The 14075-nt window shown below is 41.0% G+C and overlaps 1 protein-coding gene across 5 annotated transcripts in view; it reads left to right on the top strand.

Annotated features, from left to right (window-relative positions):
- ICE1 (interactor of little elongation complex ELL subunit 1) overlaps window positions 1-14075 on the top strand; it is an 83053-nt gene that overhangs the window by 21758 nt on the left and 47220 nt on the right. For 2 of the 5 annotated variants that reach the window (XM_075125469.1, XM_075125471.1), the window contains 4 exons: window positions 3181-3270; window positions 3379-3438; window positions 7288-7661; window positions 8542-13581. In XM_075125469.1, coding sequence (XP_074981570.1) covers window positions 3181-3270; window positions 3379-3438; window positions 7288-7661; window positions 8542-13581 — 5564 coding nt within the window. The remainder of the gene's footprint in view (window positions 1-3180; window positions 3271-3378; window positions 3439-7287; window positions 7662-8541; window positions 13582-14075) is intronic. The other 3 variants (XM_075125472.1, XM_075125470.1, XM_075125473.1) reach the window with 3 other exon arrangements.

Raw genomic sequence — 14075 nt, 5'->3', positions numbered from 1 at the left:
GGTGGTAATCTGACACAAACTATCAAAAGTAAACTTGTTCCAGCTAGCGTAAAATGTATTGTTATGTCTCGAGTTGTGTGTTCTTCCTTACCAGTGACACTGATACAGGATACACATAGGGTGCACGGAGAAAGGGATGGAAAATGTTATACTGCTATTACATAAAACAGTGGTACACTCTCATCTGGGATGCTAAGTTCAGTTCTGGTCACTGTATCTAATAAAGGATATAGCAGAAATAGAAGGATTCAGCAACAGTGATAGAAATGCTTAGAGACACGGAAAACCTCCATATAAAGAGAGGGAAGATAGGGACAACTTATTTTATAATAGAGATCAAAATGAACGGACATCATATAAATATACTCTTGTTTTGATGAGCTCATAAATAAGGCTATGTTTCAGTCATGGGTATTTTTAGTAAAAGTCATGGACAGGTCACGGACAGTAAACAAAAAGTCATGGCCTGCGACCTGTCCATGACTTGTATTATATGTCCTTGACTAAATCTTGGGGGGGCCCTTGAGCGCCAGCAGGCGGAGGCAGTGCGCAGAGCTGTCTGGCCACATCTCTGCCTAGGAGCTGACGGAGGGGGATGTCGTCGCTTCTGGGGAGCTCTCTGAGGTAAACATGACCCTGAGCCCCCTCCCACACACAAACTCCTGCTGCTGCATGGTGGCCGGAGATGGCCCCAGCAGCAGCCGGTGCAGCTGGCCCAGGAGCTGCCTGAGCTGCTCGGGTGGCTCCTGGACCAGCTGCTGCAGAAGTCATAGAATCATAGAATATCAGGGTTGGAAGGGACCCCAGAAGGTCATCTAGTCCAACCTCCTGCTCGAAGCAGGACCAATTCCCAGTTAAATCATTCCAGCCAGGGCTTTGTCAAGCCTGACCTTAAAATCCTCTAAGGAAGGAGATTCTACCACCTCCCTAGGTAACGCATTCCAGTGTTTCACCACCCTCTTAGTGAAAAAGTTTCTCCTAATATCCAATCTAAACCTCCCCCACTGCAACTTGAGACCATTACTCCTCGTTCTGTCATCTGCTACCATTGAGAACAGTCTAGAGCCATCCTCTTTGGAACCCCCTTTCAGGTAGTTGAAAGCAGCTATCAAATCCCCCCTCATTCTTCTCTTCTGCAGACTAAACAATCCCAGCTCCCTCAGCCTCTCCTCATAAGTCATGTGTTCTAGACCCCTAATCATTTTTGTTGCCCTTCGCTGGACTCTCTCCAATTTATCCACATCCTTCTTGAAGTGTGGGGCCCAAAACTGGACACAGTACTCCAGATGAGGCCTCACCAATGTCGAATAGAGGGGAACGATCACGTCCCTCGATCTGCTCGCTATGCCCCTACTTATACATCCCAAAATGCCATTGGCCTTCTTGGCAACAAGGGCACACTGCTGACTCAAAGTCATGGAGGTCCTAGAAAGTCACAGAATCCGTGACCTACATGACAAACTTGCAGCCTTAATCTTGGATGGTACAGAGAAGTGGAGTAAGTGCTCCTATTTACCGTTTCGCATTATACAAGAGCAAGTGGATAATCAGCAAAATTGAAAGGGAGCAAATTTAAAACTGATAAAATGGAATTTTTTTTCATGATGTACGGTTGCCAAAGGAGCTCATCACAAGAAATCATTTGGTATGTCTACCCAATTGGAAATGTGAATCTTGGTGTGCGTGGACAGATTTCCCCTAGCTACATTAGCTTGGTTGCTAAAAATAGCAATATGAACATTACAGCAGACTTGGGAGTTAGTCAGGCTTGGACTTGGGTGTTTAGCCTGAACTGCTGCCCTTGTTGAAATGTCCACGTTACTATCTTTAGTGTGCTAGCATGAGTCTCTCTGCCTGTGCTAGTGGATCACCTCCCAGCCTCAGTGTAGATATAGCCAATGAGGCCAAGAGTTTATGAAGATGCCAAAAATGGCTGGAGATATATATGTGTGGGTGTGTGTATATATATATGTATATCTAAGTACATATAACAAGTATCCAAAATTTCATTAGTAATGTGTTTATAAAAAAAAAAAAAAGTCGTGAGAGACAAACCTTTGTACTTCAGGCTGTAAACTAACCTGTGAAGGAGTTATGAAGAAACTTCCTCTATTAACAGATTCTTCTATAATTTCACACTTCAGAGATTCTTGCACTTTCCCTGAAGCAACTGCTATTGACCTACAGAATTAGGTAGACCATTGGTCTGATCCTGTGCACCTGTACATGTGTTCATAAGGTTGTTAGCGTTCTCTTCATTTTTTGCTTTTCTTTTTAGCTGCTATAATTGTATTTTCATTATTTAACCATTTCAGTTTATACCCCTCTGAAAGTTAACACTCAGAGTATCGATCTGCCTGCATTTACTTAATTTCATGTGCTTTGTAGTGCCTTTTAAATAAGTTCTTTGTCTTAATATTGCAACAGGAAATGGCATGTAGGTAATTTTTAATTTACTAAAAACCTCCATTAATTTTAAGTTGATTGAATCTGCTCCCAAATTTCTTGTTTCATTTCTATCTCTCCTGAATTTACTGAGCTCTGTAGGAGGAGAGAAAGTCATGGCTGGCACAGTGCATGGGGAGGTGCAGGCCAGGGGCTTAGAGACCAGAGAGCCCTGCACCTGCCTGCCTTAGAAGCTCAGTATGGAGAGCATTTTTCTTAGAGTCTCAAGGCTCTCTGTGGGGAGGAGCAAGCAGTGGACTGGGGCATGGGCTTCTCATGAACCACAGCCTCTCTACCCCCTGTGAATCATACATGCAGCAGTATATAACTTCGGTTCATCTATACCATTCTTGCACTAAGTGTTAAGCCACTGACAGAGTGAGGACTACCTGCTGCATAATTCAGGTCTGATCTACTGCTTAGGATATTGGGCCTTGATTGTAGCTAAGCAAATGTGCATGAAAACATACAATTATTGTATTTTCTCCAAGTTCCTACCCATGAGAAGAACCTGCGTGAAGGACCGTTAACTCCTGGATTGGGTATCTAGGATATATTTCCCCAGATAAAATGGTTGCTTTACATTTTTTATACTTTTAGTTAATATATAATACTAGATTTTAGTATTCTCTATTTTACTGTATTCATACATGTATGCTTGCTTAGAACAAAAGTGATATGACAAATTCCCAAACTTAAAAAGCTATTTAATTGTAAAGTATTTATTTTTAACAGGAAAAATAAAGCTGCTATTGGAGGAGCTCTGGATGTGCATTGACAGCACAACAGGAAAAACACAGAACCACGAACATGATTATATCTTGGGTGAGATGGAGCACAAAAAGTCTTGGAATGCTGTTGAAACTTTCTTCTTTTTTTTTAAATCTTTCTCATTGAGAATAAATTGTATTAATGACTGTTTTTTTTCCTCAGCAGCTTCTGTTCAGGGTCACTCAAGGATGCCTGAAAAAACAGGCAACTTATTTACAGAAGGTATGTTGCAATAGGTTTTTAATGTATTTGCTATAAAAATAAATGCACTAATTCAGGCTAAATGCTATTGTATTATCTCAGAACATTACAAATTAACTATTTGAAAAGTGTTATGCTAGGTCTTAAGTGCTTGTCTACACTGGCAAGTTTTTTTTTGATGAAACTAATGTCGCCAAGGAAAAATCGACAAAAGCAAAGGCGCCAAAGTGTGTGTACGTTTGCTCCCTCTGTCAACAGATGGTGTCTGCATTTGGGGTGGCAGCAAGAGCAATGGACTGTGGGTATGTATCCCACAGTGCCTGGCGACACCATCTGTCTCTTGGTGTTGTGGGAATGCGGAAATGGAGCGTGGCGCATCCTGGGATGTGCAAAATGTACCGTCATACACCGCTTTGTGTCCCACCCCTCCAAAGGTCTCGGGCTTCCTTTTGCGACATTTTTCCAACTGTCATTCTTTTGTAGTGCACGCCAGCATCTGCAGTGAGAGAGGATGGATCCCGCGCTTCTCTCCTATGCGCTGTTAGTTGTCATGAGGACATTGTGCATGGCAGCACAGTTACTTGCATAGTTACTCACCGTTAGCAGAGGGTGAATTGCAGGCACCCGAGTGTGATATGGACGGCAGCAACTTACCAGTGCTTTGTGCATTCACAGAGAAGCTGCGTACGGTAGACCAGGGGTGGCCAACCTGTGGCTCCAGAGCCGCATGCGGCTCTTCAGAAGTTAATATGTGGCTCCTTGCATAGGTGCCGACTCTGGGGCTGGAGCTACAGGTGCTAATTTTCCAATGTACCAGTAGTGCTAACTGCTCAACCCCTGGCTCTGCCCCAGGTCCTGACCCCACTCCACCCCTTCTCCAGAGCCTGCCATGCCCTTGCTCCTCCCCCTTCCCCCAAGAGCCTCCTGCACCTTGTGAAACAGCTATGATTGGGGAGGGAGAGGGAGGCGCTGATCGCTGGGTCTGCCAGCGGGCAGGAGGCACTGGGGGCGGAATGGGGAGAGCTGATGGGGAGACGGCTGATATGTTGTGGTTCTTTGGCAATGTACATTGGTAAATTCTGGCTCCTTCTCAGGCTCAGGTTGCCCACCCGTGCGGTAGACCATCGCTTTTGGGCTAGGGAACTAGCACTGATTGATGGGCTTGCATTGTCGTGCAGGTGTGGGATGACAGTCCTTGGATACAGAACTTTAGGATGCGTAAAGCAACCTTCATGGAGCTATGTGCTGAGCTGGCCCCCGACCTGTGGCGCAAGGAAACCAGATTGAGAGCTGCCCTTCTGGTAGAGAAGTGTGTTGCAATCGCTGTGTGGAAGCTGGCGAATCCAGACAGCTACCTGTCAGTTACAAATCAAAGTGGATGGGAACCTCGGAGGCAGTGACCATGAGATGGTCAAGTTCAGGATCCTGACACAAGGAAGAAAGGAGAGCAGCAGAATACGGACCCTGGATTTCAGAAAAGCAGACTTTGACTCCCTCAGGGAACTGATGGGCAGGATCCCCTGGGAGAGTAACATGAGGGGGGAAAGGAGTCCAGGAGAGCTGGCTGTATTTTAAAGAATCCTTATTGAGGTTGCGGGAACAAACCATCCTGATGCGAAGAAAAAATTAGTAAATATGGCAGGCGACCAGCTTGGCTTAACAGTGAAATCCTTGCTGATCTTAAACACAAAAAAGAAGCTTACAGGAAGTGGAAGATTGGACAAATGACCAGGGAGGACTATAAAAATACTGCTCAGGCATGAAGGAGTGAAATCAGGAAGGCCAAATCACACTTGGAGTTGCAGCTAGCAAGGGATGTTAAGAGTAACAAGAAGGGTTTCTACAGGTATGTTAGCAATAAGAAGGTCAAGGAAAGGGTGGGCCCCTTACTGAATGAGGGAGGCAACCTAGTGACAGAGGATGTGGAAAAAGCTAATGTACTCAATGCTTTTCTTTGCCTCTGTCTTCACGAACAAGGTCAGTTCCCAAACTACTGCACTGGGCAGCACAGTATGGGGAGGAGGTGACCAGCCCCCTGTGAAGAAAGAAGTGGTTCAGGACTATTTTGAAAAGCTGGACGAGCACCAGTCCGTGGGGCCGGATGCGCTGCATCCGAGAGTGCTAAAGGAGTTGGCGGATGTGATTGCAGAGCCATTGGCCATTATCTTTGAAAACTCATGGCAATCGGGGGATGTCCCGGATGACTGGAAAAAGGCTAATGTAGTGCCCATCTTTAAAAAAAGGGAAGGAGGAGGATCCAGGGAACTACAGGCCAGTCAGCCTCACCTCAGACCCTTGAAAAATCATGGAGCAGGTTCTCAAGGAATCAATCTTGAAGCACTTATAGGAGAGGAAAGTGATTAGGAACAGTCAGCATGGATTCACCAAGGGCAAGTCATGCCTGACTAATCTAATTGCCTTCTATGATGAGATAACTGGCTCTGTGGATGAGGGGAAAGCAGTGGACATGTTATTCCTTGACTTTAGCAAAGCTTTTGATATGGTCTCCCACAGTATTCTTGCCAGTAAGTTAAAGAAGTATGGGCTGGATGAATGGACCCTAAGGTGGATAGAAAGCTGGCTAGATCATCGAGCTCAACGGGTAGTGATCAATGGCTCCATGTCTATGAATGTCACGGGTAGTAAGAGAGAACTGAGAGGTGGGCATGCTTGCTCCGTATCATATGCCCTGGGATGGGAAGATACGAGAGCATGCAGTTCTGTTCAAAATATTCTGATTTCATGTGCAAGATGTTGCACTACCAGTGGGATCTATGTACAAAACATCTCGAAGAACCACAGATACTGAGAGTTATGTAACTTTTTTCTTTTCCGTTCTATCTGGTACATTAGCTTTTTGTGTCCTTGGAGATGGCAGTCAGAATGTGAAATGAGAACTGTGATGTTAAAGACCACTTCCACTTCTTGTTTTGTCTAAATCTTGCATTTTGAGTTCTTGAGGACAAGTTCTGCCTTTGTTTTTTCTGTACAGTGCCTGGTACAATGGTGTCTTGATCCTTGGAGTCCTTAAGCACTTATGTTATGAAATAATAAACTATAACATCACAGCATTGCTTTGTGTGTCAGTTAAGATTGGGTCTATGCTTAACACACCATGCAGTCTAAAAAGCAAGGGAATGAAAAGTTAAGGCAACAAGCAGTTCTCTACCCAGCGAGACATTTCACCAATCGCCATACACCACAGAGAATGAACTGTAATTTTGCCCCAGTAGGGATGCCAGCCTTCTGTCACCCTCTTCCCTAAATTACACTGTCCCCACCACCACAAACAGTTTAAACTTCTGTCCCTTCTGCACGCTTTTCTCTGAAACGACACACACCTAGGTGTGGGAAAGTATTTGCTGGAAGGCTGGAGTCTGTGCTGGCACATATGTTTGCAGAATCTCGGGCCTATGCCAGTAAAGACACTATACTACACATTGTTCTAATATAAAATTATGAAAATTATGAGATGCTGCATGTGTATCTAGGGTTATAGAAATATACGTGAAATACTACATTATATAGTTCTAGTGCATATATGGCAAATAGACATAGTTAAGGTTGTTCAAGCAGTTTTGATTTTTTGGCCTTTCCTGACTCGAGTCCTTAACCTGTACATCCTTAATATTCCCAATATCTTTTTGACATGATAACGTATAATTATATTTGAGAATATATGAAGGTCTTCATTTTAATCCTAGTTCATGAACAATGTTTTTGAAAATGAAATTTGTTGGTGCTTCTTCCAGTTATCTTTGAAAATATTTAGAAAATCGTGATCAAAATATGTTTAATCACAAAATAGTATTAACTTGATTAAAACAGAACGAAAAATACAAGAACCGGTTATATTTTTGTCTTTTGTAGAAGTTGCACAAACCCACCAAAAATTCAGGAAATCAGACGGCAAAATGCTTCACCCTCATTCTTCACCAGAAACCACTGAAAAACAAAGTTCCTTAACAACTTTGCAGATAAAAGTAGACAAGGAGCCTTCTGGAAGTGATCACTTTGAGAGCAAGACCACTGAAGAACGTCTTCAGGACTATAATGGTGACAGTGCTTTTTATGAGGACAAAACTATAGAGGTGGTTGTACAGACAGACTTAACAGACAGTAGCTCAGAGTCCCCTGATCAGGAACAAGAACAGCTTAGTGGAAACTTGCTTGATATTTTGAACTGGGCCAGGCCTCTCCCGCCTCTTCTATCGCCAGTATGTTTTTCACCACTGGCTACACAGGTGAGTTATAGTAAGACTGAATTGGCAAAAGCTCAGCTTCTCTAGTACTGCAAAAATAATTAAAGCGATTTGATAGGCTTGTCTAAAGTATTAGTGTTTGTCTAATTTCAAACACTTTACAGGGACTTTGTCACAATGTTTAGATCCAAATTTAGTTAATATTTGCTGAGTTTAAAATTCTCTCTCTCTCCACAAAATAGTGTGACACATCTCTTGTAATGCAATAAGCGTGAATGACTAAAATAATGGCATGACAATCAATAAATATACAGTACTATATACATTACAATCAGAATGTAAGTAACGAGTGTGGAGGTGACTTTTGAGTCAGTAAAGTCCCCTGCATCCAGTACTTCTCATGGACTTGGAAATTTTTTAGTTTGCTATAACTACTTCATTAGGCACTGTTGCCTGTTTAGCAAGGTTACCATTGGAAATCTGAATTTGAGAGCAAAACTCTCAAACTTGAGTGCCTAGAGATGTACTTGTTTGATTTTAAGAACCTAACTTCAGGCACCAAGCATTGAAAAGTTGGCCGACAGTAACTTCAGCCTCCTTGTTTTATTGGTGCCTGATGTAGTCCTTTCTCCTTTCCTTTCTGTGTTACTCATTATTCCACAGTTTGCTCTAAGATATCAACTGGTGAAAAGGTAGACACTGAGTCTGCCATAAGTGTCCCCTCTAGGCCATTATTAGAGAACATTGATAGAGAGACTTGTAATTCTGCTGTCCAAGCTGTACCTGTTTAAGTGGTTACATTGCATAAGTTCCCAGTGCTTGCCAGTACAATCACTGAAAAAAATATTATAGCCATAGAATTATACTGAATTTGAAAAACTGCAGTTTGAAAAACTGTCCTTTTTGTATCTTTTAATTGAAGGATACTCTGTTTGGAGAGTCCACTGATTCCAGTGATGAAGAAATTGATCATAATGCTCACATTGTGGAAAGTATTTTAGAAGAAGGCAAAGCAGAGTCACAGAGTAACAGTAGCTTTGTCAGTATGAAAGAAAGCAATGAACATGAGAAATCACATGAACCTCATGACAGAGAAATCTCAACTAAAGTGAGAGAGAATGAAGAGATACCAATTTATATAGACACTTTCACAGCAAAATTGAGATACGTTAAGAAGAAAGATGCTGAAGCAAAGCAAACTGAGATGACTGTTTCAAGTATGAACACGTTGGCCAATGAAGAACATTTCGAAGAGGACTCTGAGAATATAGGGCCTGCAAAGATAGACATAACACTGAAGGTAGCAACTCCTAAACTGGAAGCCATCAATGAGAAGGAAGTCCATACTGACGAGATACAAAATGAAGATAAAACCTCTTCAGCTATGTCCTCTAACTTCCAATACTTGCAAGAAAAATCTAATGAACTAGTACAAACAGAGAAGACTACAGTTATAAATTTAAATACTACAGCCAATTCTGAACCTATGAAAGAAAGGTGTAGTGAATTAATGGAAACAGAGGAAGCTGAATTACCAGGAAAAGTAGAAACGCCAAAACCAGCATCCACTCTCAGAGGTGATGCTCACTTGCAAACTGAGGAACCCATCTTTGCAACTGAAAGTGTTTTGGTAACCCCTGAGAATTTTGAGGAAGAGCCTAGTGAAGTGATGAGGAATGAAGAAATGGAAAATGAATCCAGCGACATACAAACAAAATCTAATGTGATAAAAACAACACCCTGCATAGAAGAGCACATTGAAAAAGTATCCAAGGAGGAGAGAATAATAGCTACAATAACCACAAAAGGATTCTGTGTAGAGACAAGTAGTGAACCAAGTCATAATGAAGAGGAAGATGTGAGATCTAGTTTCAGACATTCGAAATTCCTTTCTGGAGCAGAGCATGATAATGAATTGATGTGTCAATGTAATGGTGCAAGAACATTTCTGCAAACTGAAATAGACACTAAAGCTAAAGATATCTCCACTAAATCACAATGCTCTGAAGAAAAAATCAGCAATGAAGAGACACTGGATAAACAGTTTGAGCATATAAAACAACATGGAGTAAATGAAGAGGGTGGACTGGAAAAAAATAATGCTTTTAGACATGACTCATTTATACTTGCCACTGAAAGAAGCAGAGATTCATTATATATGGATAGGGAAAACCATACTGCAGAGGTATGCAGAACTGCTTGCTCAGTGTCTGCAGACGATGGAGATGGGGAACTGCTCAGAACTGGAGAGCAGTGTGTTGAGGTCAATATAACTCAGCCTGAACAAAATATTTTCTCTGGTAGTTCAGTAAACAAGGAATATTTTCTAGAAGCATATACATTTGCTAAATCGCTCCATGTTATGGAAGTTGGAGAATTACAAGATGCAACGGAGGAAAGGTGTCTACAAGCTAAACTAGACCATGAACAAAAAGATGCTAATAACCTATTGCAAAAGAAACCAGATTTTGAAACTACGCTTATGTCACGAAATCCAGCATCTGGTATAAATGGAGAAAATGATCCATTAGAACCTGAAGAAATAGTTCGAACTAATCGTGTATTACTTGTACCAGAGTATGTCACAGAAAGAACTAGTGAAATGAGGCAGGCTAAAAATACATACATTTTATCGGAACAGAGGTCTTCCAAATTTCAAAATTTTATAAGAGTATTTGAATCTCAGGAGATTGAAATGGAACATTTGAAACTTAAAGAGAGAAGCAGTGGTCCATTAGAAACTGAGAAAATAGATACTGTGAAGTCTGTCATAATGGAAAGTGAACACCCTTCTTGGGCACAGTTTTTGAAACCTCTGGATTCATGTTCAGTAACTGAAAATTCTCAGTGTGAGGAAATAGAGAAATTAAATGACAAACCATTTGAGAGCATGGTGATTCAGAACTGTAACAGTTCACCTGATCTGGAAGAGAATGGTGTGGAGGAAGTAGAGATGAGAAACCAGATTCCAGATGTCTCAGACCAGGTTGTCTCAGAAAAGGATTTTATTGGAAAACCAGCTTTACCCATAAAAGATGTCTTGCAGACTGGAAGTATAGATAGTAAAAAAATTAACTCACCTGTCACAGCAACTTTGGAGAGCACAGCAGCGTTCATTGATTTTACTGCTTTCAGTTTTCAGGTGTGTGGTGAACCTTTCAAACAGAATTGCCAAGCGTTTGACGCTAATAGTGAAGAAGATTCTATTACAGCACTTAGTACTGCTTCATCCCTAACTAGAAGAAATGAAAACTGTAATGATCATGATATTCAAAGTATGCCTAATTATTCTGTAGGTAATTTGGTGAAGAGCAAGACAATACATAATGATAAAGAAAAGATCAAGCCATTTGATTGTCCCAGTAATAAATATGAGAATAAAAGTAGAACAGAAATTGAAAATGAAAAGGAGCAGCCAAATGCCAAAGAACCACAAAATACGTTGGTAAATATACAGATCTTCGATAAGAGTTCTGTTGACAGGGGTACACATGTGGAAAAGGAAGCTAGTCTAGTTTTTGAAGAAGCAGAATGTGAAACATGTAGCCTGAAGGAAATTGGCACGACTCTTTCTGTAATAAAAGAAACTTCACCTCAGAGAGTGGAGCCTCTTTGGTCTTCTGAAGGTCAGGTCCGATCTATAGAATACAGGCTTGATGAAACCATTAAGAACAATGACAAAGAATTGAACATCGTTAAGCTATTTGGAGAGACAAATGGGAACAAATCTTCTAAAAGTACTTCTGAGGTTCCAAAGGAGACAAATGAATCTGAAGAGGAAGACTTTCCTTATAGAAAGGTCAAGTATACAAAAGAGCATGAACGTTTTTTAGTGTCCAGTGAGAAATTGAGAACTTTCAGGATTTACTCAGTGGATGTGCCAGTAATTCACACAGCTGTTGATGAAAATGACCAAATGTGTGAATTCCCTCCTTCAGTGTTCTCAGATGCACTAGCAGATATGCCTATGCCTTGTATAACTCACCATTCTCCAAGTATTGTGAAGAAGCAGTCATGTTTAACAGAAAAGGTTTATCCTAAAGGCAAACTTTTCTCAGCACATGGAATTGTATTCCATAATAATGAAAATAATGAGAGAGCATCTGAACATAGAGAAAATTCTAAAACAGTTGGGTCAGCATCTGGCAATGAGAATAGCTTGATAAAATTAGAAGAATCATCTACATCTGCTGAGGTATCGGAAAAGATCCCCACAAAACAAACTACTTCAGAAATTAATTTATCACACTATATGTTAGCCAAGTGCTCAGAAATCTACAAACCTGTTACAAAAAATAGTAAATTAGACACACATCTGTCTGGCAATTTCTTACAAATAAATGGTAATGAAAAACTTGCATCAAATATGGAACAAAGTGTGTCATGTGATGCTGGCATAGAAGGGTCTAAATCACATACAGTGATTTGTGAAGAATTAAATGATAAACAAAAAGAAACTTACGTTGCTTTTGCCTCAGCAGATATCGACACAAATATTGTTCAAGATGGCGGTCAGTCTTGTTTTGATGACCGTTACAGTGATGTTTTTCTTAAGGAGACACATTTTCAAAGAAAAGGTAGAAAGTTTTTGACAGAATTCTATCAGCATCCAACCGTGTCCGATGAAATATCTGACCCTAGACCCGTCAATGAAACCTCTAAATCACAAAAAGCAATATTTGAAAACACCCACATTGTGGACTCAGAGTCATCTCTAGATCTTATATCCAAAAGCAACAGTAGATTGAAGTGGGAAGTCCAGGAACCATCAGATGTCTTAAATGCTTCAGCCAAGACATCAATCCAAGCAGGCCAGGGCAGACTAACGCAGAGATTACTTCAAGGTAAAGGAAAAAAAAAAACTCAGCAGGTCCAACTAACCCAGCCAGTTCTAGCCAATGCTGATACTTCTACACCAACCAAACGTTCACCTGAGACCATCAATAAAATTAGACAAGAGATGGGTCCACCTTTACCTCCCCTGCTCCCACCTCTAATAACTACCCCTCCAAGAACTGTGCTTCCTGTTTCTCCGATAATGTCTTCATCTAGCCGGTCCTCTCTGCCATCTCCTCTTGATGGTCTTATTTCCCCTCTAAGAGTAACTCCATTTCCTCCACTAATGTCTCCTTTGTCAGATGCTCCAAAGTACAAATCTCCCCCTATATTTTCCACTTCATCTCCCTCAGAGACAGCAGTTGGTCGAAGAATCCTGTCCTCACCTTTGCAATTTTGTGCTGCCACACCAAAGCATGCACTTCCCGTGCCAGGAAGATTTCCTCCATCTGCAGCTGGTAGTTCTGCTTTAGATGCTCCTCAGGAGAACTCTGTGAAAATCTTGGACACTATGTATCCAGAGCTATCACCAAGAGCAAGAACACTCAACATTCTCAAAGGTAACATTCAGCCCACCGGGCATGCCCCTTCAGAATACAAGAATGTACCAGGGCCAGTGAGTCAGTTCAGTGGGTTCAAAGCAATTTCTTCTACATCCACTGCTTTTGTTAAAACAGGGAGTAATTCAGAATCTCACAGTAATAAAGATCAAAAAGATTCAGGGAGTCAGAGTCATGTTGGAAAAAGGATATTGTCAGCCTCTATGCCGAGAAGTGCAAAGCGGCTGAGGCTAGACAGTGAATTGCCACAATTGGAGACCAAGGAAGATGTTGCAATCAAAGCTATAGGAGACTTTAATATTGAAGTACTGAGTGCTGCAGGTAAAACTGTCTCACTCAGCAATTGTGAAATTAGGCAATTAGCAGGCAACTGCAATTCAGAATTGCCTTCACCAGTAGAGAATATTATTGATCCTGTGACTTTGGCACTGAAGAAAATTGCTGAATCCTGTTTTGACCTGTTACCTGTTATTTGGAGTCATGTGTACGTGGGAAATATTTCGAAGGTCCCGGTAATGAGAGATGAAGAGAAAGAAGTTGTCTATGAATTTGGTATCGCAAACAAGGTACATAGTGTAATTCTGAATTTCATATTTTAATAATCCCCTTTGTCCAAATAGAATACAAATGTGTAATAAATTAGACTAAATTAGCAGACAGGCCAGTTGTAATGCAGATATTTATACTGTCAAAATGATCATAGCAAAAGGCTGCAAACTTTTGAAGGTATTGCCTGGGTTTGGTTAGTCTAAAATATCCCAAAACTTGCCTACCCAATTTTCACTGTTCATCTAGGGGTTTCTCCACTTATGTGCCAGTCCTATTTAATAGGATGTTACTGTAAGTCTGTGTTATCTCATAACTTGAACATTTTTATTTTCATTTTATTTAAAGGGCAACGAAAAGTCACATTATTCCTTCTGGTTTGCCTCTGGTTTATTATACTTTTTTGGTAGGTCTGGCCTCACCTTGGGTACTAGTATTTTTATCTTTTTAAATTTGTTGCAAGTTTCACCATGTGCCTTTTTAGTACAATTACCAAGAGCATTTCTTTCAAGGA

Source organism: Caretta caretta, chromosome 2, assembly GCF_965140235.1.
Source record: "Caretta caretta isolate rCarCar2 chromosome 2, rCarCar1.hap1, whole genome shotgun sequence".
NCBI classification, from domain to species: domain Eukaryota; kingdom Metazoa; phylum Chordata; order Testudines; family Cheloniidae; genus Caretta; species Caretta caretta.
Note: the sequence above shows the minus strand (reverse complement) of the source record. Positions and strands in the feature narration are given on the sequence as shown.